At 48.8% G+C, this 26378-nt stretch overlaps 1 protein-coding gene across 1 annotated transcript; it reads right to left on the bottom strand.

Annotated features, from left to right (window-relative positions):
- Nucleotides 1-3461: 3461 nt before the first annotated feature.
- On the bottom strand, nt 3462-18606 carry SLC35B4 (solute carrier family 35 member B4). Its single transcript, XM_052790233.1, has 10 exons — nt 18368-18606; nt 13350-13463; nt 12232-12334; nt 11036-11085; nt 9745-9826; nt 8292-8352; nt 7388-7497; nt 7084-7159; nt 5853-5928; nt 3462-4934 (listed from the first exon to the last, which is right to left on the bottom strand). Exons 1-10 carry the CDS (start codon nt 18442-18444, stop codon nt 4688-4690), a joined length of 996 nt encoding a protein of 331 aa, XP_052646193.1. The 5' UTR covers nt 18445-18606; the 3' UTR covers nt 3462-4687.
- Between the last annotated feature and the right edge of the window lie 7772 nt (nt 18607-26378).

A 26378-nucleotide genomic window follows, 5' to 3' on the forward strand; every position in this document is an offset into this window, starting at 1 on the left:
CTGGCTCAATCTTTGTAAGACTTCAGGAGTGCTGCAGTGTAACCAGCACGTCTCAGAGCAACAGGCTGAGGGCCCTCGCTGGCATTAATAAAAGCACCAGCCCAGATTTAATGAAAGGCAAAAGATTTTGAGCAGAAATTTCCAAGCTGATGAAAGCAGAGCCTGGCCAATGAGGATTTATTAAATGAACGGCTGCCAGGGTCTGGTGAAAGATGATTTGTTAAATTACAAATATATATACTTGGCAACTGCTGGAGAATTAAGCGTGCCCATGAAAACTCAGAGATGGGGAAGGTTTAAAGGTGTGTTAAACGTGAAGCGAGGGCCAGGATTTTAACGCCACATCGCTGTTTTTGCAGTGATGGGAGATGTCACCAGGGTCTGGAAAGACCACGGTAATCACTTCATTTCTTGCTATTTTTTTTTTTTTTTAAACCAGGTCCCACGTGGGATGCTGGACCACTCAGCTCTGAGCTAACGGTTACGTGCTGATGCCAGGAGGCTTCACTTGCTATTTCAACCTCTCCTGGGATAACACCACGGCAAGCGAAGTGGCGCTCTGTGCTGCACGGATGGGATTCCCAGAAACTGGGAGCCTAAAACAACTGATGAGTCTTGCTTGGGGACCTCGGATCTTGATGGTTTCCTCGGCACCAACTGCTTCAGGCTCAAACTGCTTCCCTCTGCCGGGTCCCCCAACCCCTGTGGGTGCTGCTGGGGACCTCAGCTGCCTGACTCACCCACCTGGCTGCAACTAGAGACCACCTGCAGCAAGTTAACAGCTATCATTTATTGTAAGTGCAATTAAAGAGGAGCCTCCCCCAGGCCACCCTTCGCTTCTCTTGCCTTCCTACACCCCCCCCAGCTCTTGGTTCAACATCTTTTTAGTAGGAACCACAGCTGACAGGGCTGGATGAGGCCGGTGGTCCTGGCTCAGTGCTGCACAGAGGGAGGGAAACAGCCACCCCGGTAAGTCTGCTGGTACCACAGGCCCTGTAGCTTATTATTATTGGTTTAGCTGCATTTTTGCAGCTCGCGTATTTCCCGTCAGTCGCTATGACCCAGGAGGAGGAGAGGGGCACGTGGGATTTGAGGAAAGCAGCGTCTCGCCTCGCGGCAGCAGCTACAGGATGACGTTGGGCTGGAGCGCAGCAGACGGGCGCGTGCTTTCGGGGTAGGAGAGCCTGGCTTTGCTCGGCCGTATCGCCAAGTCCCAGAGGACGCGTCTGGGGAGCTGTGGCTCCAGCCCTCCGGCTACGCCGGCCAGCGTGGTGGGTGAGGATCGGGGGGGGCTGGCGGTCAAGGGCACTGGGGTGCGGGACGCTGCGGTGCTGCTAGGTGCGTCAGTGGAGGCAGGTGGTTGGGTCTTCCCCTCAAACCCCGTCCTACCTTCTCTCATATTAAAGGCAGGAGAAATTGTGTGTTGATTTCGGAGCCCCGTTAATTTGCCAGTCAGCAGCAGCTGATTACCAGTAGCAAAGCGTGAAAGGAGAAACAAGAGCAACATACGTTGGAGAGGTTACATGTTTATTTTGTTTTTAAAAAAACAACAACAAAAATACCACCCTAAACCCAACCAGTCAACCCAAAAGCTCTGCAAATCCAGAACACTGATCAAAAAGTATTTTGGCTCACCCGCTTTTCCAGCCTCTGCTAAAAAATATGTGCTATATTATCTCTACAGCAAATGTTAAAACCAAACCAACCAGTAGCCCCATTTTGGGGCAGAGCCCTGGATTCAAATACCAGTTTTGGCTAACAGGGCCCTTCTGCACGGACCTTTCCTCCATCCCACAACTGGGCAAGCTCACCCACTCTCCTACAGCAGGAAGGGAATCGCTGCCACTTCTGCGATGCTGTAACAATTATAAATATTCAGAAACACATGGATCACACTGTAAAGTTAAAAAACCACCCCCGACAACAACAAATAGTAACCCATTGTTGACACCTGGTTCGAGTGAAGACCAAATACAGCACACGGCTAAAAAAAGAGAAAACCAAACATCCCCAAACCTACCAGCATCATACAGAAATTGGAGACAACATGCAATTTCCTTGATACAAAGAGCGACCTAGCGAGTAATCTATGTACAGTATGTTACACTCACTCAGGCACCTGCTCAGCTATTGCTTTGCTAAATCCCCAGCCCAGGCTACAGCAACCATCGCCCCAGCGGCCCAACAGGAGTTACAGCTCCTGCTGCCCAACCGTAAATGCGGCTTCTGCCTTCAGCCCGGTGTTACACCGGTGTGTTTTAAGCTTTGATGAATCCAACCAGTTACTCAGCATCCTTGATGCTTTCACACTGAATTTGTGTTGCCTTCCCCTAGCTCGCTGTCTCAGCTGAAGCTCCATGTAAATAGCTTTGAAGATCAAGATGAGGGATAAAGGTTTTTGCCTCTCTCTGGGTCTTTCCTGGAGCCTGTGCAAACAGCTGGATGTGAGAACTGACCTGCACTAGGTGCTGGGGCAGCTCTTGGGAAACAGTCTCTCCATCTACAAAATCCTTGGAAACATCCCATGTCTGACACTCAAAATACATGAGGTTTTTCAGGCTCAGGAAAAACCAAAACCAGAAGGGAAAACTCTTCAGCATCTCAGGAAGGAGCGAGCTGCAGGTCCCATCAGCACCGTACTGGCTCTGGTTGGGATGGAGTTAACTAACTTTTTCCATAGCGGCCTGTATGGTGCTGGGATTTGGATTTGTGGCTAAAACTGTTGCCAACACACCTGTGTTTCAGCGCTTGCACAGCATCAAGGCTTTCCCTTTTTTCCCCCAGTCTGCTCCCCACCAATGATTAGGCCATGGGTGGGCAAGAAGCTGGGAAGGGGCACAGCCAGAACAACCAATGCAGATAAAAATCAGCAATAAAAACGGAGGGGAGGGGTTTTTTTGGGGGAAGGCAGCCATTGCTTGGGGACTGGCTGGGCATAGTGGGTGGGTGGTTGCCTTTGCATCACTTGGGGTTTTTTTTTTAACCCTTCCTCTTTCCTTTGCTGTTAAACCACCTTTGTCTCTACTCACACATTTTCTTAGGTTTGCTCTTCCTATTCCCCCCCGACCTGATCCCACTGTGGGGGACAGTGAGTGAGCAGCCGTGTGGTGCTTTGTGGCCGGACGGGGTTAACCCACCACAAGCACAGGTTTAATGCCGGAGGGGTTGTAAACACCAAGGCTGGAAGCCATCGGGATGTTGGGTGGAGGAATAATGGAGTACAGTCCTTACTTGGCCAAGCTTGATGTGAATCAGGTTGACAGTGCTGGATGCCCCAATTATCACGGTTGAGTGGGGACAGTATCAGGATGATGAAAACAAGCTGCTCCGGGAAAACTGAGGCAGCACAAAACAGTGCTCCCTGCTGCGCCGAGACAAGGCTGCGCGCGAACCGTTGCTCTGCCCAACACTGAGCCGCTCCTAGAAGAGCTGTGGCTGCTGCTCCTCACCTTGCTGGGACACACACTCAAAAGCTCCTGAAGGCCACTCCTGCCCCAGGTGAGGGGTAACACTAAGGGACGCCGGTCCTGCACCAGGTGGATGCTGCTATGATGCACAGAAATGCCACGAGTGAAGCTGATGCCCAAGGGGTGGGAGAAGAAAAGAAAAGAGGAGAACTGGGTGAAGGGACAGTAAAACCAGCCCCTCCCAGCGGCAGAAATAAGCTCAGCTGTACTGGCCCTTCTTAAGTTTCTTGGCATCATTTGAACCCTGAGGTTGGGCTGGATCTGGGGGGACCACAGGAGCGTTGGGGGCTCAGCACAGTTCGTTGCAGCTGACTGCTGGTAACAAAGCCCACTGAACACACTTGTGATGAGGGAAAAAGTAGGAAGCGACTGAAAAGTGACCTGCACTGAGGACCTAACCAAAGCAGGAGGAACGCATGATACCCTCCAGCTGATGAAGTACCAGAGCAACGTCCGATGACTCAGCGAAGCCTCAACAGCACTTCACCATCTCCCTGAGAAGGCTGCAAAGGTGACACAGTGGCACTTTCTGTCCCCTTAGCATCACTCCTTTTTGGTTTCCTCAGGCTCCCAACTAGGCGGTGCTACTAGTGATGGGGGCTCGGTGGCTTGGGAATCAGTCCCCTGAGCCATTCCCCAGTGGAGAATCTACTGGGCAGACTGGAAGGCTCTAGCTATAGGTGTATCTATCTGACACTCTCCCAGCACAGGTGGTAGGACCAGGCAACAAGGACTCAGGTTAACAGCCAGGCCTGGCATTTCCAGTGTAACTAACAACCTGCTGCACAAACAGCAGGTCCCCGGGGCTCAGCCATACGCTACGGCCACCTGGACACTAAAGGACGGCACCAAACATGCTCAGGGTCCAGCTCATCAAAGCCAGGAGGAGTGGACAACAGCACCACAACAAGGCTGGGCTCCTAACAGAGAACTGGTCAGCTTTTACATTACTTAAAAAGGGTTATTCAAACAAAAAAAAACCAGGGGGAGAGGTTGGAAGCTAAAGGGGTTGCATAAAAAAAATGCAACCTTGCAAAAATAACCGTATCGTCTCTCCATGATCCATTTCAGGTAGGTTCCCAGCAGAGGCTCCACGTTTCCCAGAAGCTTGGCACAGCCAACACCTCCCCTGTGTTATAAAAACAACCCCCCTCTGGGGGATTCCCTGCTGCTCTGCTCTATAAAACAATAAAAAGGTCCCTGCAGAGAGTCCCCGGCTGTTACTCCTCCTTCGGCCTCTTCCTCCAGCGGGCCAGGAAGGGCCCGAGGCTGTTCCACACCTCCGTGTACATGAGAGTCCCTACGAAGACGAAGGCGGTGCCCAGCCAGTGCCAGGCCGTGAAGGGGTTGCGAAAGTAAAGGATGGAGAAGATGAGGCTGACAAACTTGCGCAGAGTCACCACCAGCGTGACGGTGAGGGATGTGCACTCCGTGGTGAGGATGAAGACGCCTCGGATGCAGACGTATCTGGGTGGGCGGAGGTAAGGGGACATCGGGGCTGAAGAGGGAAGACACCTGGGCAGGCCTTCAGAGGTGAAAAGGACTGGGCAACGGATCGCGCCAGTCTGGTTATAGAGGGAATAAAATTCCCTTCTCCTCACATCAGCATTTCTACAGATATGAACAGCTTCATTACAAACCCCAGGGACACAGCAAATCACCCAGACTCCCCCCAGGCTTGCTCTGGGACTGCAAAACTACCCCACTAGAGCAGCTGGGGCTGATGCATTGTCAAAAGGTTAATGGCCATGGAGCCAAGGGAAGCTAAAATCAGACTTCTCCATTTATACTCACCAGAAGTCCCCTTTCCCCCCCCGAGGGGGCACAGGAAAGGCAGATTAAAGAAGGGGGTTTCATGGAGGAGCATGAGCAGCAAGAGAGCACAGCACTCTTTCAACAGCGAGAGGAAAACAGTTAAGAGAGCCTTGGACTGAAGGGTCTCTTTCCTGAGGGCATCTCGGCTTCTTCAGACTTTCAGAGCTGTCCTCGCTGCCTGGAAGACTTCACATCAGTATATATTACAAATAGCTCCTGATCTGTCCCTTCTACTTAGAGCTGGCTAGCAAAACCACCGTGAGTTTATACCAGTCGGCCTGTCCCTGGGGAGGTGGTGGCAGATTTCAGCCACCCTGGAAAGAACATAAGCCCCCGGTTAAATTCCCCTCTATATTTCCCAAGAGGTGGTGGCCAGGTGGTTCAGCCACCCTGGAAAAAAAAAAATTAAGTCCCAGGTTAAATTTCACTCTCTATTTTCCAAGACTTAGATGAACATCAGCTCCTAAACGTAGGGAAGGCTCCAAAGACATGGCACCTCCACCCCATTCCTCCCCTCCCACCCTGCTGCCATCTCCGTGGCGTGTCTCAAGCTGAGCTTTGAAAGGATACTGAGTGATGACGTTCATGAGGAGGTAGAACCACATGATCGGTAGGGTCAGCCCAATCACTGGGACCTGGAATGGCTCTGCGGGGAAAAAGGACAGAGTAAGGTCACTGCCCTGCTAATGCTTAAAGAAGATGCAAGGAGAGGTGTCTCTGTCCTGTCCTGGATTGACCGTGATCCGGGACACACTGCAGCTTCAGGAGGCCATTGCTGCATCAGGCAGACTGAGGTGTGGGCACATTTTGATTTTGCACCAAATGGAGGGTTATCTTGTTCTTACTGTGGTAAATGACAAATACAAGAGAGTTCGCAGATGTTTCTGCTTGGACTTCTGTAGGGAAGAAAGGAAGATGGAGGAAGAAGTAGGCTACGGAAAAAGACATTAAAAGAAAAATCTGTCTTGCTTTCTTGTGTCAGGGTTGTCCTACTATTAAAACCGGATGAATCAACTATGTCGCTCCAAGAAGCTGACAGCACTAGCGTGGCAAAGCCTGCGTAGCACCAGCAAAACAAAAGCCAACGGGTCCATGTTGACACCTGTGGTTGAGGATTTGGTCCTGTTACTCCCATTTTTGAACTACCACATTCCTTTCCCCAGGGGTCACCTCATGCTTTCCTTGAGACAGGTGTAGCATGCTAGAAATATATTGCAATGATATTAATGAACAGGTTAAAATGGTCTACGCATGCAAACAATCCCCCTACCCAGAGGGGATTAGAGAACCAGCAAACCTATTCAGCAAAGACCCCTGCAGTTTCACAAGATCAGGGATATAGGAAGCTTGCTGGCATTGAAAAGCCTGGTGAATTCTACTATTAAGCTTAAGCAGATGAGCAATCTGGCTGGGCCCAACAGGTGTATGCGTGTGCAGTAGTGAGAAGCTTGGGCTTTAATCACAGCGATCCAAAGAATAACTCATGGCTTAGCTTTGCAAGCTGCTGTGGCACCAGCTGAACGCTCAGCTGCCCATGGCCAGGCTCTCAGCAACCACCACTTGTCCAAGCATGGTGGCATCTGGCCCACCACGGGGAAAAGATTGGACGACGTCCTCAAGACAGCGTGGGGTTTTTTGGCTTTTGGCTTTCTATCAAACCTGAAAATTCAAAGGGCTTGAATATCCCAAGATGACAGTGACACACACAACTGGTGGACTAAAAGCTTTCTACAGCAGAAGGAAGGACTTTTCCACAGGACAGAAAGGTACGAGAGCAAGGATCCATCTGTGCAACACTTACCGGACTGGCTGAAGAGGACTGCATGGTGGTAGATGTTTGGGGCAAGGAGGAGAAAGCCAGGAAGCGGTAACGCATGCTGGAGAGAAAAGTAAAGATGTGATGTTAACAGATTATGTGAACACACCCGACTTCTCATCCCGGGAAACCAGCCTCACACATCTGGATGACAGCACACTCTTCACTGCTCCAGCCTTGCAGCGTGTGATTCTTTGGATTTGTGCCGAGTACATGGTGGGAGGGGAAGGGACTCTCTTAGCAGTTCTATCTGCCTAGTAAAAGCAACAGAAAAGACATGGTGACTTACATTGTAAAAAAGGGCCTCTTTGGAGTGCTTCCCAAACTGCTTGTACAGCGTCTCCTGGAAAATCCCCATCCTGGCAGACATGAGGAGGGCGAAGGTGAGTGCAGCAATACCTGGAACAGAAGCACAACCTTGCAACGCTGCTCAAGCAAGGCATAGCTCAAGTCAACCAGCTTGAAGACTCCCCCACAATTTGGCTTTCAGTGAAAAAAGCAAAAATTCAGACTTGGTAAGAAAACTGATAATGGTCTTGGGGACACAGGTATCTTATTACAAAGGCTGAGATGCCAAGAGACTTCTGAAAAGAACACCTCTTAAAAAGAGACTCAGCCCTGGCACACAGAGGTGGCGGGATAGCATGGATACAGCCATTTGCCACTGCTGACAATACATCAATCCCAGGTTTCCCCAAAAGCCACCAAGAGACCTAGGTTGGGGGTATAAAAATAGACTCAAGTGCCAGACTTTAAAGACTCCTCCGTGAAATACTGTGCTGAATGAACACTTGAACCAGCTGCAGCCCCTCTCCCTCTCTGCAGCATATCTCATGGCATCAGGTATATCAGGTAGGGCTGCTTTTGCAAAGAGAAATCAAGAAGCTATCTGCAAACATGCATGACTGTAGTCTCATTCTGTCACTAAGCCACTACCTTGCAGAAACCCCTTAGGTGCCGTATTTAACTTGTTGGCCAAATGAAGAGTACCTCCTTGCACAAAGCTGCTAATGAGTGCCACAAAACCCCATTCTTTGCAAATCAACACCCACCAGATGCTCAGCACAACTTAACCACAGCAAGAGGACTCCCACCACAGTCTGCCTTGCACAACCCACATGGCCAAGGACATCAAAGAGCCGAGTCTTGCCAGTAACCCAGCAAGGTCGACTGGAGATGTGGCACTCACATACCTAGCAGCCACCACAAGAAAACCTGGAGTCCGTCCTCTTCATTTAAGCTGGAGTCAGATGCCTGGTGGAGGGAGACACAACACAGTCACCATGAGCTACCATGTCCCTGCAGCTCATTCAGACCTGCCTCTACCTCACTCTTGGTTTGTGTGTTGCGTTCCAAGCAAGCCCATAAAGCAAAGACTGCCCAAGGTCTCACATTCTCCAGAGTTGCTTCCCTGGCTGAAGAGAGGTGGCAGCAACTATACCACACTTTGCTTTCCACTCTGCTTCAAGGAATGCACCAAATTCCAGCAAAAATGTGTAAACGTCTGATCAAGAAAGTAGCTTTTCTGAAAGAAATGCCCTGGCTTGGCGAGAAACCACATTCTTCAACCACAAAAATAATCAGTGCCATTTAGAAAGCTCTCAAAGAGAGCCCATTAGCAGGCTCCTCTGTCCCCATCTCAGAGGCGAGTGTGCAGGAAAGAACAAGGGCTCTGGCCAAGCCCCAGTCAGGTACTAAAACCAGGGCTCTGGCTTGCAGTCAAGACATTGAGGAAACCAGGCCTGTAGATGCTGTTGGCTGAGGGTAAAACTCTAGGTAGCATGACTTGGCTCAAATCTTTCACTGTTGTTTAGGCCAAATTAGATTACTCACCTTTGCCACAACTGACCTTGCTACACCAAAACCCCATGCCTGCTGAGAGTTTATATCTGGATTAATACAGAGCAAGGCTGCACAGCACAGACCTTCCTCAGACATTCTGAGAGCATAAAAAGCTATTAAATAATGGGGGACTTGGAGGCTTGACAGCCCTGTTTCATTTCCAATCTCTCAGAGCTGGATTAAGTGCAACCAATTTTCACTTGACCACCACTTTATGCCATTTTTCTGTCTTCAGCTGACAAGATCAGGCTGTGCGTGCTGACCCAGGAAAAGCCCAAAGTGGTGTTACACATGGATTTTCTTCACTCCCTCCTGTTCTCCAAATACATGCACTTTATTTCAAGGGTCACAGAAAGTCACTCTGGATGACAACAGGTCTGGAAAAATCTAGCCTGAAAGCCGACAATCTCTTCTGGGATAAAAAGAGCGAAGATTTAAGATGGCTGAGTTTTGTTTAAGATTCACCTTAACTGCAACACATCATAGTAAGGCCAAGAAAAAACAGCTTCTACCTGTTATCTCTGTGGCAAAAAATAATGGTTTATTCTCAGCAAAAAGCAACATGAACAGGCTAAAAGGCATCTGTAATTAAGTTAAACCACATGCGTGTGCATCCCTTCCCTCCAAACCACAGGAAAATGAGACCAGGAACAAGAGCTTTTGAGGAGCAGATCTAGGAGCTAGGAGACATCTCGTCTCTCCATTAATAGTCAGACAAAGGGAATTACTGATGAAGGTGCTGACAGCAGCTCCTTCTGTCAATAAGGTTCACAGCTATAACCTCAGGCGCTTTCCAAACCTTACCACTTGCTTTGCAGACATGAAAGTGCAGGTAAATATCCCCAGGGACACCAGGGCTATGGATGTGTACTTAGATACGCTGTATCTGCACAGGGGGAGAAGAGAGATGTCAGTGACCCAGCCCACCCCCGTGTTGTTCATCTACTGTTCCCTTGCATTGCATTTTGCTCCAATACACTGGTGTGAACTTGTGGTAATGGGCACATACCCATTATCTAACACTGGACATTGCTGGGAGGGAAGGTCAACTTACTCCAACTGCAACAAAAAAGAAGCATTTGGACCAAGATTTCCTTGCCCATGGCAAAGGATCCCTCTCAGATCAAAGCCAGCGCAGGTCTCTGCATAGCGATGGAATGGCAGGGGATGTGCCCACATTGGTCCTACAGCCAGACCCCAAGCAGCTGGGAGGACCCTCCTGTCCTGATGTCTTTGCCCACCGTGGTGGATTGACCCCAGCCAGCAGCCAAGCACCCACACAGCCGCTCGCTCAATCCCCCCACCTTGTGGGATGGGGGAGAGAACTAGAAGAGCAAGAGTGAGAAAACTCGTGGGTCAAGCTAAAGAGTTTAATAGGTGGTGGTGGGGGGGAACTAAGAACAAAACCAATGCAGAAGCAATCACTCACCACCTCCCACAAGCATGGCCATCTTGGAAGCCAACTCCCCCCAACCCCTTTCTTCCTCTACCCTGGTTTCTATTGCAGCACACGACATTATTTGGCATAGAATATCCCTTTGGCTATTTGGGGTCTGCTGTCCCAGCTGCATCCTCTCCCAACTTCTCGTCCACCCCCAGCCTACTCGCTGGGGAGGCAGGCAGAGTGGGAAAAAGAGAAAGCCTCAACACTGTGTAAGCATAGTTCAGCAACAGCCAAAACATCAGTGTGCTATCAACGCTGGTTTAGCCACAAATCCAAAACACAGCACCATGACAGCTGCTATGAAGAAAGTTAACTCCATCCCAGCCAGACCCAGTACACCCGTCCATCGGGAGTGGTACCAGCCTCACACAAGTAAGAGGAAAGAAAAGAGCTAACATAGAGGGCTGCAGCCATGCGTCAAAGCTCTCTCTTCAGTCCATGCTTGCCTTAAACAAAGGAGTGAGGGGTGGTGGAAATGCAGAAGAGGGAACTATTCCAGCCTCTAGTGGAGGCACACCTCTGTGCCCCAGTTTCCCCATCGGTAAAACCAAGAATATTTAACAGGAAAGGGGAGGGCACTAAACACCAGTAAGGATTAAGTCAATGGCAAAGCATTCTCTGATGATGTAAGAGGCTTGTAAGAGGATTTACCTTTTCTTCAAAATGATGATACCTAGAGCCATGCTTGCTATGAGAGAGCCCTGGGAAAGAAGAGAGAGGAGGAGAAAAACAAAACAGAAGGTCAGCATGACAAAATTCCCTGGACTGGGACACCCGCCCCAGAGAAACACCACAAACTCAATACAACTAATGCCACAACACCAACAGAAATGCCAGGACAGGATCAGGGAGACTGACACGGCGGAGAGAGTCTCACTTCAGCTAGGAGGAGGGGAGAAGTTGAGCTGAGTGGCTTGGGAACAAGGATGCTGAGGCAAACAGGCTACTAGGATCTTCCGGCCAGTGGGCCTCTCCCTTTTTTGGCCCACTCGTGACACTTAGTGTGTGATACAGACCAGAACATGGCCAAATCACTGTTTGTTTTAATTCGGAACAGGAGTATGGCTCTGTAGATTGACTGCAGGGCTGCAATACAAGAACCGTCCCTCGTGGTTAATGCAGGACAGGGTTCCTAGACTGTTGTGTGTTTTTCTTCTTTTTAACCTCTCCTGACTTCAGGTATCTCAACCCCATGACATGTTGTGGGAGAACAGCCCCCGCTCAGCAGATCTGCCCAGCAGATTTTATTATTCCCAACAGCTGGGGCTACATTTTCTTTGGTTTTAACAGAAGTTTTAGCCTGACACTCATCTACAGTTAAGTAAAGATGCATTTTAATAGCATTTTCCAAAGCAAAGACCTATGCGCTAACAGTGCAGGTGGAAATAGGCCAAAGCCATGCTCTCTGACCTGGGGTGTTTAACTGAGACACCTACACTAGGACATGAACCCCCTGGTGTAGCTGTGCAGTGGAAGGGAAAGCTGAGTCCCTTTGGCCAGCAATTCAGCCTTCCCAGGGCTGACAGCCAGAGTCTGGGCTTGGTTTTGTCATTGTTACTTCCCCATCACCTTTGGAAATATGAAGCCTGTGTGAGCCTCAGTCTCCTCATCTGTCCATTAAGTTAAGGTTAGTGATCAACACTGTGAAAGTGAGAACTTACTTAAGCTTAGCCTTCAAAGCAAGGTTGCTCTCCCCACAAGTTAGCTAGAGTTTAGTATTTGCACAGGGTTTTGGTGCACTCAGGGAAAGAGAGGGTGGCAGAACACACGCACCAGAGACAGTGCTTGCAGAGATGATGGGAAGAGATGCCCCATGAGCAGGGAAAGGATGGCATGGCATTACTCACTGATCTGAAGATCATGTGCAGCGGCATGGCGATATTTAAGTTCAGGGCATAGTTATTCACCACACTGACAGTGAAGAACATGGCCACCATGATAAAATAGTACCTGAAACACAAACACAAAAACCAGCTGATGGCTATGCATGTACCTCCCTGGGATGCTGAGACATGCCTCTGGAGCTGAGCAGGAGCCCACCTAGCTCTTGGGTCTGTGACAAGGACTAACAAGGAGACCAATCCAGTTTGGATGTAGCAGGGAAGTCCTTAGAACAGGAAGCAGGCTGCCCTGCGCTGGCTCAGCTTGTGCTAATCCCAGAAGCAGAGGGGAACTGAGGATAGCCCAGCTGGGACCTTTTAGCATGGACTTCCTCCAGACCCCCCTTTCCTAAGGACGGTGGCATAAGACAAGGCTTGATTTGAGGGGATTCAATTTCTGCCAGCAGACATTGCTACCCTGAGTGGAAGGAGAAACTATTCAAATCCAGGCTGAACACCTCGATGGTTCTACACCTAAGCTAGAGAGCCTCCACAAATTGAAGTTCCTTGCTGTGATGCAGCCACGAATGGCACTAAACTTGCCCTCAATTTTCTGTCATGAGGATCTCTGTCCCGAGCACTCAGCACAGCGCTTTGTTTTGCCACGGGCTAGGCACTCTGCTAAGGAACCCCACAAAACCTCCTCACTTCACTTTGGCCACTGAGCGCCAGGGAGGAGAGCATGAACATGCCAGGCCATTGCCAGGACAAGATCAGCTCTGATGGAGAAATTCAGAAGTGAATTTGGCCAGCCTTCCAGTAAACCTCTTCCTCCCACGCCCATTGCACCAAGCCCCAGAGAGACAGCAAGCTTGTCAAACACAGCAAACTCTTAACTGTGCAAAATACTGCCCTGTTTCTTGGACAGGAAAGTATCTGATGGCAATTTCCTATTAAGAATTCTCGATAAACAAGGAATTCATATTTTATCAGGTATGACAGGTTCTCAGTGTGGCTTCGCAAATGCTGCAGAATGGATGGGATTTAGACAGGATAAATGGATAAGCCTTTTTATTAAATACTTCTTGAGATAATAGATAGCTAGTCAATTTGTGCCTAGCAAAAGCATTCAGATTGACTGTTACCTCATTGGTATGGCTGGCCTCTTCCTCCCAAAGTTGGCTTCGAAGATAAAGCCTTCCACCGCGATAAATAGGAACTGGGAGAATGTCACTATGTTCCCACATCCTGGAAACTGCCTGCAGGCATGGAGAAGACAGACAAGCATAAGAGCAATGCAGTGGAGAACAAACACTGCAATAAAAAGAGGCTAACAGCTCATAATCCCAGAGTGAGCATCAACCTGGAGGGGCTTTACTGCTTTATCTGTCCAGGTTCTCATGTTGCCTTTGTTAAACACTTCCCTGCAGATATTTATTCACCTGTACTTGTAGATACATGTGCAGCAATCCCTTCCTTAAACATTTCCGAAGAGGAAGCGAGCAGCCAGCCCCATCATGGGCACGTGGTGAATTGGGTCAGGAAGTGAAAGAGGAAATTGGTCGCATCTCACACGTCTGTATAACATCCCGCCAGGGTATAGGATCCGAATGAGCAATACCAAGCACGGACATAACCATACTGAAGATGGATCTCCCTCCTTCTCATGGGGAAGTGGTTTTGATAGGGTCTTTCCCTACCTACAAGCTGCTTTATTTGTCAGAGGCAAATAAATGAGTCCACCCCGGAGGAAGGCAGCAGGATTTCCGATAGCCCTTATTTCCACTGCATGAGGGAAGTCCCAAGGTCAGGTCCGTGTCTGCAGAGCAAGGTGTAGTGTCCATGGCTCTGCTTGTACCCCATCCCCAGAACACGTGAACATGAGCTCGGACCTGCTTTCAATTTACGCAGCAAGCTTTAGCTCTCTGCCCTCTTGCATTTGCCAGATGCCAAAAGGTTGGTTGTAGGTTCAAGAAGGAACCTACAACAGCCCATTGTGGGAGCCCAAAAAGGTCATGGCATTAAATACCACGTGATAGCCAGGCAAGCCAGGGGGCTTGCTAATGCAACACATGCTTTGCACTGAAGTTTTCAAACTCTACAAGGTATTGAAAGCCACAAAACAGTGTCTGACCTTGAAGAGACCCTCTTAGCTGAGCATCTTTGTCCTTCCAGAGAGACCCAGGCACTGCAGTTATCACTACCCTTGTAGCAGAAATGACACCACCTTTGAGCAAAACAACCTTGTGTGTTTATTCTGAGGGCAGAGGAATCACACTCAAGGGCAAGAGAGCCCGTAACAGCCTGACATTAAACAAAGACTCCCTGCATGCTGCTCACCCATTCCTAGCAGACATGCCTGCTGCAGACTCTGCCTCCTTCCTAAGAAGCTTACAGGGAGCAGGAGAGGATTTCCTGGGAGGCACACAGTCAGCTGTGGGCTCAGAGGAGGCCACGACATGTCAGATAATCAGAAAGCTCACTGTTATTTGCAGTGGGAGACAGAGGAATTTGAGCAAGTACTTCCCCTTTCTCTGGTGCAACACAGAAACCGAGGCCAAGGACTTAACAGAGAAGCTGCACACTGCTGAGTCGCGATCCCCGCCCTGCTGCACAAGCATTTAGCTTGCTCACGCAACATGCCGTCACAAGTAGTTAGAGGCTGGGTCTAGACACAGTTTTGCAGAATGCAAGCTGAAAGATACACTGGAGAACAGGAATAACCAAGCTGTCTCCTGGGTAGCAGAGCCGAAGGCCTGGTCTCCTCCAAAATCTCCGTCACCCCCCAGACTTCTCAGAAGCAGCAGCAGTGCTCTGGTTAATGCAGAGCTGGCACGTGGTTGCCACCAAACAGCACCTGGAAAGGCCACCTTCTCCCTGCATTTTCCATGGAGTAGGCACTAGCCTGAGCCCCTCCCCTCTACCCACCTGCCAATTTTCACATTTTTCAGAGCTTAATTGTCCAGGAGACTTCAGTCCCTGCTGTGCAATGACATTAAGAGGTTCAAAAGTTACTTTGGTGAAGAGAAGAGATATTGAACTGGAGACAGAGACCAGGCTCCACGATTGTAAACCTCATCTCTGTCGGGGTATACAAAGCAAGTTTAAACTTGGAATAAACCAAGACTGTTTCCATGCACTAGACTTTGTTTCCTCCCAATTCACAGATCCTTGCATTCAGTCACTTGCTGTACATATGACCTCACATTATCTGTACAGTGTTGACTGATAAAGAGACGAACAAAAAAAAACCCCAGGCTGTATCTGCCCATGTCTTCGTCTCACAATTCTAACACACACTGATAGACCTAAAAGAAGTGACAAGAAGTCTGGATACATCAACAAAAGATCTGCTTTAGCTGTAGCCAACTGATAAGAGAGTCCTCCAGAGGCAATGCAGAAACACTATGATGCAATTGTAACCCTGCCTCCTATGACAGAATTGCCTGGGCTGTTACCGTCTAGCAGCCCTAGCAGACGGTGGGATTAAACAGCCAGAGCGGGGCTCTCGTTCACGTCAGCAGAGCACAAACAGTCTAGCCCAATTTCTGCACATCAGTTTGGGGCACACTGATGCACTCACTCAGACCGAGTTCAGCACATCCAAAGCACTTCTCCAAGGAAGATTTCTGTCCATCACTGCAGAAGACTCCGCATGTCATAAGGAATTCCTTCAAAGGACCCTGCAGAAGAGCAGCCTCCCCATTTGCTCCATACAGGGAAGAAACCCCATTGATATCTACCATGCAGAGCCTCAACTGTTTTTACAGAGAAGGCACCTCACAAGGACACAGATTCAGAAGGCGAAGAGCAGATCACGGGCTTTCTAACCAGGCCTGTATGTACATCACGCACAAAGCTTTGGCATCATGGCTCAAAGACAGACCTCCCCAGGTCAAGCAGAAAAGGACACTAGCAGAACAGGTCAGGTTGCTCCAGACAGCAGAAATGGGATGAACTGAGTGGTGTTTGTTGCCCTGTCCAGGCCTCCTCCTGTTATTCAGACAGGGGCTTGTTTAACTTGCTCTTGAAAACCTCCAAAAAGGAATTTCCCCACTCTCTCTTACAAACCCACTTCACTACACTGAGAGGGAGCAAACCTGTTTTTTTGGCCTGCTTTACATCCCTTTCATAGCAATTCAAGCCCCTTATTTCTTGTTCTGCCTCCAGAGCCCAGCAGAAAAATTTATCTCCTCTGCAGCCATTCTCCACACGTTTAAAGTCTTTTGTCTGTCCTCAGGGATCTCTAGACTAAACAGTTCTTATTCCTTTACTCTTTCCTCATAAATCCTGAGCAAATTTCTTCCAATCACCTTTGTTGTTCCTTACTAGACTGTCAGTCTGGTCACTGCCTCTTCCTGTGATCCTGTTCGAGGACTTTGCTTGTTATGGGAAGATTCATCTTCAGGAGGGACTTTTCCCTTAGATAACACCAAGACCCAAAGAAATACCCAGTCTTACCCCAATTTAGGGACCAAAGGTGAACAAGGCAAGTGGTGGGCACAGGAACTGAGCTGTTAGGAACAGGGGAATTTCTAAAGTGGATGAGAGGCAATACTTAAGAGAAGCTTGTGTGCAAAAAGCAGCTTTTCCTTGATGTCTGCAATTGGACCTCTGGGATTTCCTGCTCAAAATCCCTTCTGGGGTTTAAACACCTAATTCAGCCTTTGAATAGGGCCAAATGGCTCACTTTTGTTTTAAGGTCTGGCCAGAGGAGACACAAGCCTAGTGGCAAGCAAATGCAATAAGCCAGATCCAAAGCTCTCTTCACCTCGAATAGGCCCATTCCTCCTCCCTCACTGATGCTGCAGCAAAAACCAGGCAGGAAAGGCAGAGGTTAGAGCAATCCCCGAGAGGAAAGACAACTTGCCATGCAAGGTCTTTTCCTCCAGGAACTGCTTCTTGATTTATCCCGCGATTGCTGAGTGATTGTGCAACCTTGTGGTAAGGTACCTGTGTCCTGGCCTCCCACTTTGAAGCAAATATCCCCACTGCTGGCTTACAGTGTCAGGCTCTCTTTTGCACTCCCTTTTTCTCTTAACAATCTGGGATAATGATGGGTGGGGAGGAAGTAAGGGCAGGTTTTAACTACTAGTTTCGAAAGCCTGGGCATGACTGAAGTGAACATAGTACAGAATGGTCAGGGGATGCAGCTCCACACTGACTAACTATGATTGTAGACACAGAACCAGTTCAACCATTACTTTTTTCCATTCAGGTCTAGCCCTTTCGCCTTCACAGCTTGCTGACCAGCCCTGAAAACAAATCCCACAGACCATCGCCTTTCCCAAGCCACGCCAGCCTTCCTCCATCAGGCTAAGGAAGGTGATGCAGCGCTCGGACATGCCCCAAATGTCAGCCCTCCTCTCTCTGCAACCTGGCAATTCGCCTTCGCTCCGAGTGCCACAAAGGACTCCTCTTCTCATCACACTGGCTTTGCAGCCACGTGACGCTGCCGCCGAAAATCACATTTCCAGATGGACGACGTTCCCTCGGCCCTGCCTGCCGTCCCCGGGGACCCCTGGCCAGCTCCTGCTCGTCTTCTCCTTGGGATTTCCACCGTTAACTTGTACGAGGAGCTAGGATCAGAGAGCGGGGGGTGGTGGGGATGCTTTAGGGCCAGGCTGATGCGGTGGTCCCCGTGTCAGCAGGGACGGGAGATCCCCGGTGCCTGGGCAGGATAGCGAAGTGGCCCATCTTAGGACCAGGCTGGGCCCAAGCAGAGGGAGACAGCCCCCCCCCCCCCAAAAAAAAAAACCATAAAACCCATCAGACGGTGAAACAACGAGGCCGGGGCCGGCGATTCACACCCGGGCTCCTCTCCGCACCTTGACGAGGAGCCCCCAGGGCCTGGGGCTGCCCCCCAAGCTGTGAGGGGGGGCTGCCCCCCAGGCCGGGGCCGTAGAACCCCTCAGGGCCAGCCCAAGGCTGGGTACCAGCCCCGGCAACCCCACTACCCCCCAAAATCCTCTCACCTCACCCCCCCCCCCCATCTCCTGGAGACCCCCTGGGCTCGGCTGCCGCTTTTTCCCCTCAAATCCTGAAACCTGTGAGGGAAACCCTGCGGCCCCCAGCCCCGGCGACCCTCCCCCGACCCCCGATCCCCATTCCTGCCCCTAACCCCCTCCATCTGCCCCCCCAAAACCTCTCCCCGGCCCCGCACCTGGCCAGCAGCTCCAGGAACACCACGTTGCTGCAGCAGCCGCCGAACACCAGCCCCACCGCCACGGCCGGGTGCATGGCGTCGGCCTCAAACAGCGAAGCGGCTTCCCGGGCCGCCACCGCATCCCGCTCCCGGGCCGCGGCCCCGCTGCCGGCCCCGGTCCCACCGCCCCCGCTTCCTCCCGGGCGCCGGTAGTTCGCTCGCCGCCCGCCGCCCGTTCCCCGATACCGCCGCGGCTCTAAGGTCGGGACTACAACTCCCGGCGGCCCCCGCGAAGCCTTCCCGCCTCCTCCCTCAGGCGGCGCCGCGCCGCGGGGCATGATGGGGGTTGTAGTTCGGCGGCGGGCCGGTGAGGGTGGCGCGGGGCCCGGCGCTGAGGCGGCGTGAGGAGAAGGCGAGGGGTGTGCGGCTCAAAGGCTGCTTCCCTGCCGAGGAACAGCGGCTCATTGCCGTTTTGGGTTGAGATAATGAAATTATGGCTTCGATGTGAAATCCAGCTTGCCCGAGGCCTGCGGTGGAGCCCGCTGGGGAGGTCCTCCCGGGCTCTCGGGGCCGCAGGCGAGCCCGATTCAGGCCGCTGTCAATGTCCGCCATGACTGGTGTTGGAAACACTGGATACTGAGGCAGCAAAACTGGGTCTGAAAAGCAGTTGTGTCTTTGGGAGGAGATGAGGGCTGCAAGGAGGGTCCGGGAAAGGGAGAAGGGAGGGAAAGGGGAATAAATGGGGAGCCTTGGGGACTGTGTGAATCCGACAGCGCCAGCAGCCAGCTTCGCAGGGGGAAACGGAGGTAAAAATAACCCGTTCAGAGCGAGGGATGAGGTGGTATTTTTGGCCGTGATCCTGCACACATCAGGGTGGGAGAGAAGGGCGCTGTGGTGCTGGAGACGGAAGGTTTGGGTGAGAGGGTTATCAGCGCGGGGACAAACTGCACCCTGAGGTGCTGCGCTAACACCATCTGCAATGATGTATTTATTAATCTGCCTTCACGACCGGGTACTTTGGCTTCTCTTGTCAGGATGAAGACAGTGTCTTGTCAGTCATGGTAAAAACATCAATTAAAGCAGCGTAACCACTCTGAGGATCCAGCCCCGACATCTGGACTCTACAGTCTGGCATGGACTTTCTGTAGGGCTTAATACAGTGTCTATGACACCTTCAGTTTTACGTTGTCCCAATTAGATTGTGTTGTTGCCTTGTCTTGTGGTTTAACCCCAGCCAGCAACTAAGCACCACGCAGCCGCTCAGTCACTCGCCCCCACCCAGTGGGATGGGGGAGAGAATCGGGGAAAAAAAAGTAAAGCTCCTGGTTTGAGATAAAGACAGTTTAATAGGACAGAAAAGGAAGAAAATAATAATGATGATAATAATAATAATAAAAGAATTGGAATACACAAAACAAGTGACGCGCAATGCAGTTGCTCACAACTTGTGGACCAATGCCCAGTTAGTCCCTGAGCAGTGATCTGCCCCCCCCTGCCCCCCTGGCCAGCTCCCCCAGTTTATATACTGGGCATGACATCACATGGTATGGAATACCCCTGTGGCCAGTGTGGGTCAGCTGCCCTGGCTGTGTCCCCTCCCAACTTCTTGTGCCCCTCCAGCCTTCTTGCTGGCTGGGCATGAGAAGCTGAAAAATCCTTGACTTAGTCTAAACACGACTCAGCAACAACTGAAAACATCAGTGTGTTATCCACATTCTTCTCATACTGAACCCAAAATGCAGCACTGTACCAGCTACTAGGAAGAAAATTAACTCTATCCCAGCCAAAACCAGGACACCTAGTTACCCCTTATCCCTGTGTCCTAGAGAGTGATTTTGCATTCTTGCAGTTGGAGCAATTCATCTGCTGTTTTCTGCTGTTAACATAGCTGAATATCAGTCAGGGGTGAAGCGTCTTCTTTTCTAAAATTGTGTGGAGAATCCCTGCTAAGCGTCTGTCAAAGCAGTCTGTGATCAATGGAAGCCATATTGATCAAAAAGTGGGATTTTCGTGCTGGAGATATTTCATTTTGTTTTTAATAAAATTTTTATCTGAATCAGACCCAGATCTTTTTTTTTTTTTTCTTTGAATACCACAAGTGTGAAATCTCATGAACACATTGCAAAGAACTGTGGTCAGTCTAAAAATGAAGCACTTCTTTTTGTAATTTCCAGCTCTTCAGGGAATGTGACAGCCTTGGCAGCTTCTCTGCTGCTAAAAGCAGCTAATGACAGGGGTGAAACTGCCAGGATTGCCCATTTCTTTTCCTCACTGTGAGAGTTTCTAGGCTCTTTGTCTCCAAGCTGGAGATCCCACAGTTCCAGACTCCTTACCTGGGGGGGCTGGAAACCCGGCATGGATGCAGCATGTGTCCTCAGGGCTTACATGAGCTATGGCTGAAAACCTGGAAACTACAGCAATGACACCCAGGAATCCTTGGGTACCTTGTGGGCTTTGCCCATAGATAGAAACCCCGCAGTTTCTTGATAAGAGCATCACAGACCGAAGGGATCTGGGGCCTCCCTTGTGATGTTTCCAGGAGTTTCGGCTTGGGACATACCCTCTGGGAGGATGGTCTGCCAAAAAATAATGCTTTGGGGGTCCAAGCATCTAGGAGACCCCTGGGACCCCCAGCAGTTTTGCTGAGCTCTTGTTCTGTATTTGGCAGAAGTTCATTGTTCCCCTATTTCACAAAACATTTCAGTGTTTTCTGACCTCGCTCTAGGTAGAAATGCTTCAACTGACTTCCTTGGTCTTCCCATCAAGTCCTTTTAAATGGTTTATATATTATTAAAAAGCACCATGGCTCATTAGCAACAAACAAAGACGATTGCTCAGGCTTGCTGGCACTTTGTAACGTCTCCAGGGTTTCCTGCTTCCACATCCTCAGCTGCTGCACAGGTCAGAATGATCGATTTTTTCTGTTCCCTTCACTAATAAGCTTTTGCTACCTTGCATGCTCACTTCTTTGCTTTTCATTCGCTTTCTTTGTGCTTCAAAGGGGGGGGGGGGCCTGAGGTTGTTTTTCTGCCACAATAAATGTGCTGCACCTTGGTTCCTAAATGCATTAAGCCACAGAACAAATTGCTTTTTTTGAACTGCTCCAGTGTAACAGTAAAACCAAAATGTCAGCTCATAAAGCATCTTGAGCTGTTCATTGTAGCCTGGCACCTCTGGGAGGGCAGTCCTGTCTGGGCTAGTCAGTATTTAACATCCTTTCTAACCTTATAACTGCGAGGTAGGTTCTGGGATGAATTGTCTGACTGAGGAGAGTTCTCAGTCTGTTGAGTTCATGGTCTAATTCTTAGGGGATGGGAGCTCATATCACTGCAAAAAACTTCCAGGTCACCTCAATATGAGGCTAGAGATGTAGTTGCTGGATGTGCCCTTTTTCCTTTGCATGGAGTGAGATTGGTTCGTCCCAGCTGTGATGCAGGACCAACGTGCCAAGCTCCTTGTTTGCAGGTTGGTGTATTCTTCACAAGTGATCCCGATCACAGATCTAAGATCTAACAGTATAATTCTCTCCCATTAAAATAAAAATTAAATCCATCCAAAATTCAGTTCACATCAATTCTATGATATCAAAATTAATTACAAAATACTGGCAGAAAATAGAAAAAAATAATATTTTAAAAAATACCATTTTGAAAGTAACTTAAAAATCAGTTCACCTTCACTGTATCGAAAGGCAGACACCGAGTGATGTCAGTGGAATCATCTGATGAGCAAGAGCGATTTCTCAGCCCTGTGTCTCTACCAGGAGTGAATACTAACACTTGGCAATGCAGCCAAGTTTTCTTGCAAGCTGTGAATGGACAGCAATGCTCTTGAGGCCATGTTCTTGCAGTCAGGATGGCCTAAGGACACAGACAAGATGAGGTTTGTAGGATGAAATAATATAGCTGGAAAATTAAATAAGCTTTCAGCTATAGGACAAAAGCTTTTCTTCAACGGCCCAGGGCTTACCTGTTTTTTCCAACGACAGCTCTAATAAAAGATATTACTTCTACCTACAAACATTGTCTTGCTTCTGCCAGTGTTATTTTGATTTTCTTCAGAGATGGCTGAAATAAAATAAAACCTGTTGTCACATCATGGGAAGACTGGGGAGTCTGTTTCTGCCCCAAAAGCAGGCTGGGGGGTGGTGGTGTCTTCTCTAATATAAATTTGTAGCGCTTCAAGGTTTGAATAAGCCCTGGCAGCATTCTGAGTTCCTGACTTCTGAAATGCAGTTCAAAGCAAAATTGTGGGCTCTTAGTAGGGTGAGTGAAGGGATTTGCGTTGACTTACTGAATGCATCAGAAATCCTTCCTTCAGCTCTGCCCGAGAACCACATTGTGAGCAATCTTCTACATGCCGGCGAGAAAATGAGAACAGGGAATTTAGGAAGCCAGATTTGTTTAGTAGCTTGCCATTTTTCCCAGCCCTGATATGCAGACAGTCAGGCCTTGATTCCCCAAAGGACTGTAGATTTTTGGTCTTTGCTTTGGGACCAAATACAGTGATGGGGGAAACCAGAGCGAGCTGTGAGCTCCTGCGTGAAAAGTTCTCTTGTTCCATTTCCAGAAAAACATTTTTTGAGCCTGTTAGGTGTGGCAAAATCTGACAAAACACCAGGGACTTTGACGTTCTGACGTGGGCAAAATCTTGTTTCTCAAAGTTGAGCTTTCCCAAAAAGGCTTTCTTGCTCTCTTGTTTTCTAAAGCATGTCTTTTTCTGAGAAGTAAAACAATCGTGTTCTAATGCGTGGGAAGCAAATCAATCAAACCAATTTTGCCTGTTTTCATAATCAATATGTATGTGACGCGTGCCAGGAAAAGGCGGGTAATTCTGACATAAACACTGATGTGCAGAGGCTATAGGGCTTCTGCCATGCCTGGTCCCCAGAAGATGTGAATCTGTCACAGAGCAGTTACTGACCTTTGGCTCAGCTCCAAACTGCTTGTACTTTTAGTGCGGCAAATGCCTATTCAAACCGCAGGGTCTCGGGGGTGGCAGTGCTGTCACACAGGTATTGTGTGACTATCTCTGAAGCAGATCTGCCAAGGTGGCATGTTTAATTTAAACATCTCTGAGACGGTGAATTCTGCGGTCCTGGCAGATTTTGAAAGGTGCAAACAGAGCAAGCTAACGAAATGCCTGATTCCTAACTACATAAACTACAACTTACAAATAATTCATTATTTCACCTTAGACTTCACCTTAGACTACTTCACGTCTGACTTTGCGGTCAGATGGAGGTGCCACAGATAAAGCGAAGCCGTTTATTAGACAGAATTACTGCAAGTGGAGACATTAACAAGTTTTAACACACCTGAGCTCCACTCTGGCCTTTCTTTGTTTACCAGCATCTTTGGTCTATCTATATATTACACTGTTCATTCAAACCTCTCCTCTCCTGACCAGCAATGGTGTCTCTGCTGAAATGGAGCGTGATGTGTCATCTCCAATAACGCTGTCATTATGACAACGATAACGATATTTTTCATGGTGAACATTCCAGAGAAGGAATTCAGAACTGGCCAATTGGGCTCTCTCCATTCCACATGGACTTGTGTTTCTGTGTTCAGGGCACTTCCAAAGAATGGGAAAACTGGTAAAGTGACAGACTGTTGAGTGGTGGGCAGTGGTGATGGACTCACCGCCTTTTAACTGGCATCTGACATGACCTGGCCTTTACTGTTTTCTCTTTCAACAGTTTTCTTAAGAGACGAGGTAAGATGACTCCTGATGATTTATAGGTTTTGAGCACATTGAAGATCCACAGTGTGGGAAGAGGGTGTCAGGTTTAGGACTTTGGTTGTAGTGGGTTTGAATAACTCAATAAGTAGCAGTTAAAAAAGACACTCAGACCCCTATAAATGATTTCTCTGAAGACCCAGCAAGGTTCCTTCTGAGGCGAGATACCTCATCCGGCTCCTCTCCTTTCCATTTGTGACCCTGCTCATGTCTGAATCCAATCCCGCTGCTTCTCCTATTAAAAGATGAAGAACTCCTGTGGTATTTGGCTGTGCAGACAAGACTGGACTCGTTTTCTCTTCCAGGCAATTGTTCCCCGTAACCGAATTCCCTGCAAGATAAAGAAGAGATTTTGAATGAATGATGGTTCTGACAAGTTGGGAAGGGATATGCAGAGGCTGAACTCTTGGGTTTATTTCCACTGTTTTTCATCACAAGCCTGTTCTGTGAAATAGTGTGCGGGTAAAAGAGGCAAGAGCACACTGGATTTTAGTGGGATAGCAACCAATTGTGGGACTTGAAGTGCTGAGAGTTAGGCTTTTACTCTTAGGGGAATTATTACCCACACCTCTTCAGTACCTATGACTAACTATTGTCATCCGATGGCCAAGATACCATCTGAGCACCTCCCAAAGTGCAGACCCTTGTAGCTTAACCTACCGTAGGTGAGGTTTAGCTAGATCCCCACTGGTACGAACTAGGAGCATTCAGACTGTGGTGGTGAAAACATGCAGCTGAAGATGGGGACTTCTCACCTGCCCTAGCTTTTCCAACATGAACTCCTCATTCACAGTCCTCAGGCCTGACAGTGCTTTTCCTCAACAGATTATTATTATTAATCTCATTTTATAGTGGGGACAGTTAAGCTGCAGACACAGGCAGAGACTAGGTCACGTCAGTCGGGGCAAGGGAAGGGAACAGATCCTGGGATTTCAATTTCTCCTCTGCAATATTACGTTTCTTCACGGTAGGTGTATATTTGTGGGAGAGCAATGGTAAGGAATAGGTCCTTTTTGTGTGCCTGAAACCTAAACTCATCTAACCCAGGTGTTAACAAGTACTGTTGGGAGAGACCATTCATGTCCTAAAACAGTCTGCTCTGCCAGCAGCTGTCTTGTTGCTGTGCAGCTCTCCAAAACTTTCCATCTCAACTCCTTCACCTTTGTTTTGGGAATGTGCAGCAATAGAAATTCAAGAAGTGCTACTCCACTTTCACCAGCTTTGTTTGACGTGCCCCCAACCCCTGGACTTTTACAGCTTTGGCTGGGGGAGGAGTCTTTTGCTTCTCTGTTGGGAAGCCTTTTGTGGCAGTCAGCTTTAAATTTCCCTTTCTTTTATGCTATCACATCTTTTTAAAAATAACTAAAATAAATCACTGATGTATTTTTAGATGTGTTAGAAGGGGTAAGTCTCTCTCCTCTACATAAATTGTCACATTCTTGGGATTATGTGTTCCATCAAAAACTTCCAGGTCCCCCAAATATTCCTCCCACCCCCTCCTCAGTAGATATTTTCTCAGCAATTTCAGCTATTTGCTAAATGCATGGCATTTTAGCACCTTGCACATTCTCAGCTTAGTATTTCAGAAATGATCACTATTTCTCTCGATGGAGCAGGAGACATTCCTGCTGTCTCAAACATTTCGTTTTCTGTGAGGTACGTGAGCTGGTTTTCGCACCTACAGATGTTTCTCTGACACACTCAGAGCCTGTCCCTTACTAGCGTAAAGCAGCAGAGCTCCTGTGAGGAAGAGATGCAAGAAACTGCTCTGCTGAGGATCTGGTCTCCTTTCTCCTCTTTGTCACTTTTTAAACTCCCCCCTTTTTGTTTCCTTTGATTTTTCTCTGCCAAGTTTTATTTGGGTGATTTCCAAAGCAGAACTCCTTGATCAAGCAGTACTGGTGCTGGAACTGTCCATGTGTGTTGCTACTTGTCAGAAATGGTAAAGGCTAAAAACTCCAGGCTTATTTTGGGGGGAGATGGGGAGAAAATTGGAAATAGCTTCATTTTTTTTTTTAGCTCTCTGCCCCTTCCTCCTCCTCATTCCTTAAGATCGTTAAACTTGACATCTCTTTAAATGAGCTGGAAGAACTTCAACCTGAAGCGCTTTTCCCTTTTGAGAGTCTCTCTGCTTTGGATATGTCTCTCCATGCTTTAGGCGAGTGAACATGACTTTCCAGAAGTGATTGATGGGTTCTCATAGAAACGTTCTTTCAATTAAAATAACCTAAACACGCGCAAAGAGGAGGAAAAGAGATTTTTTTTTTACTGTTTTAACTCTTGTCCA

The sequence above is a fragment of the Harpia harpyja genome, chromosome 6, assembly GCF_026419915.1.
Source record: "Harpia harpyja isolate bHarHar1 chromosome 6, bHarHar1 primary haplotype, whole genome shotgun sequence".
Taxonomy (NCBI): domain Eukaryota; kingdom Metazoa; phylum Chordata; class Aves; order Accipitriformes; family Accipitridae; genus Harpia; species Harpia harpyja.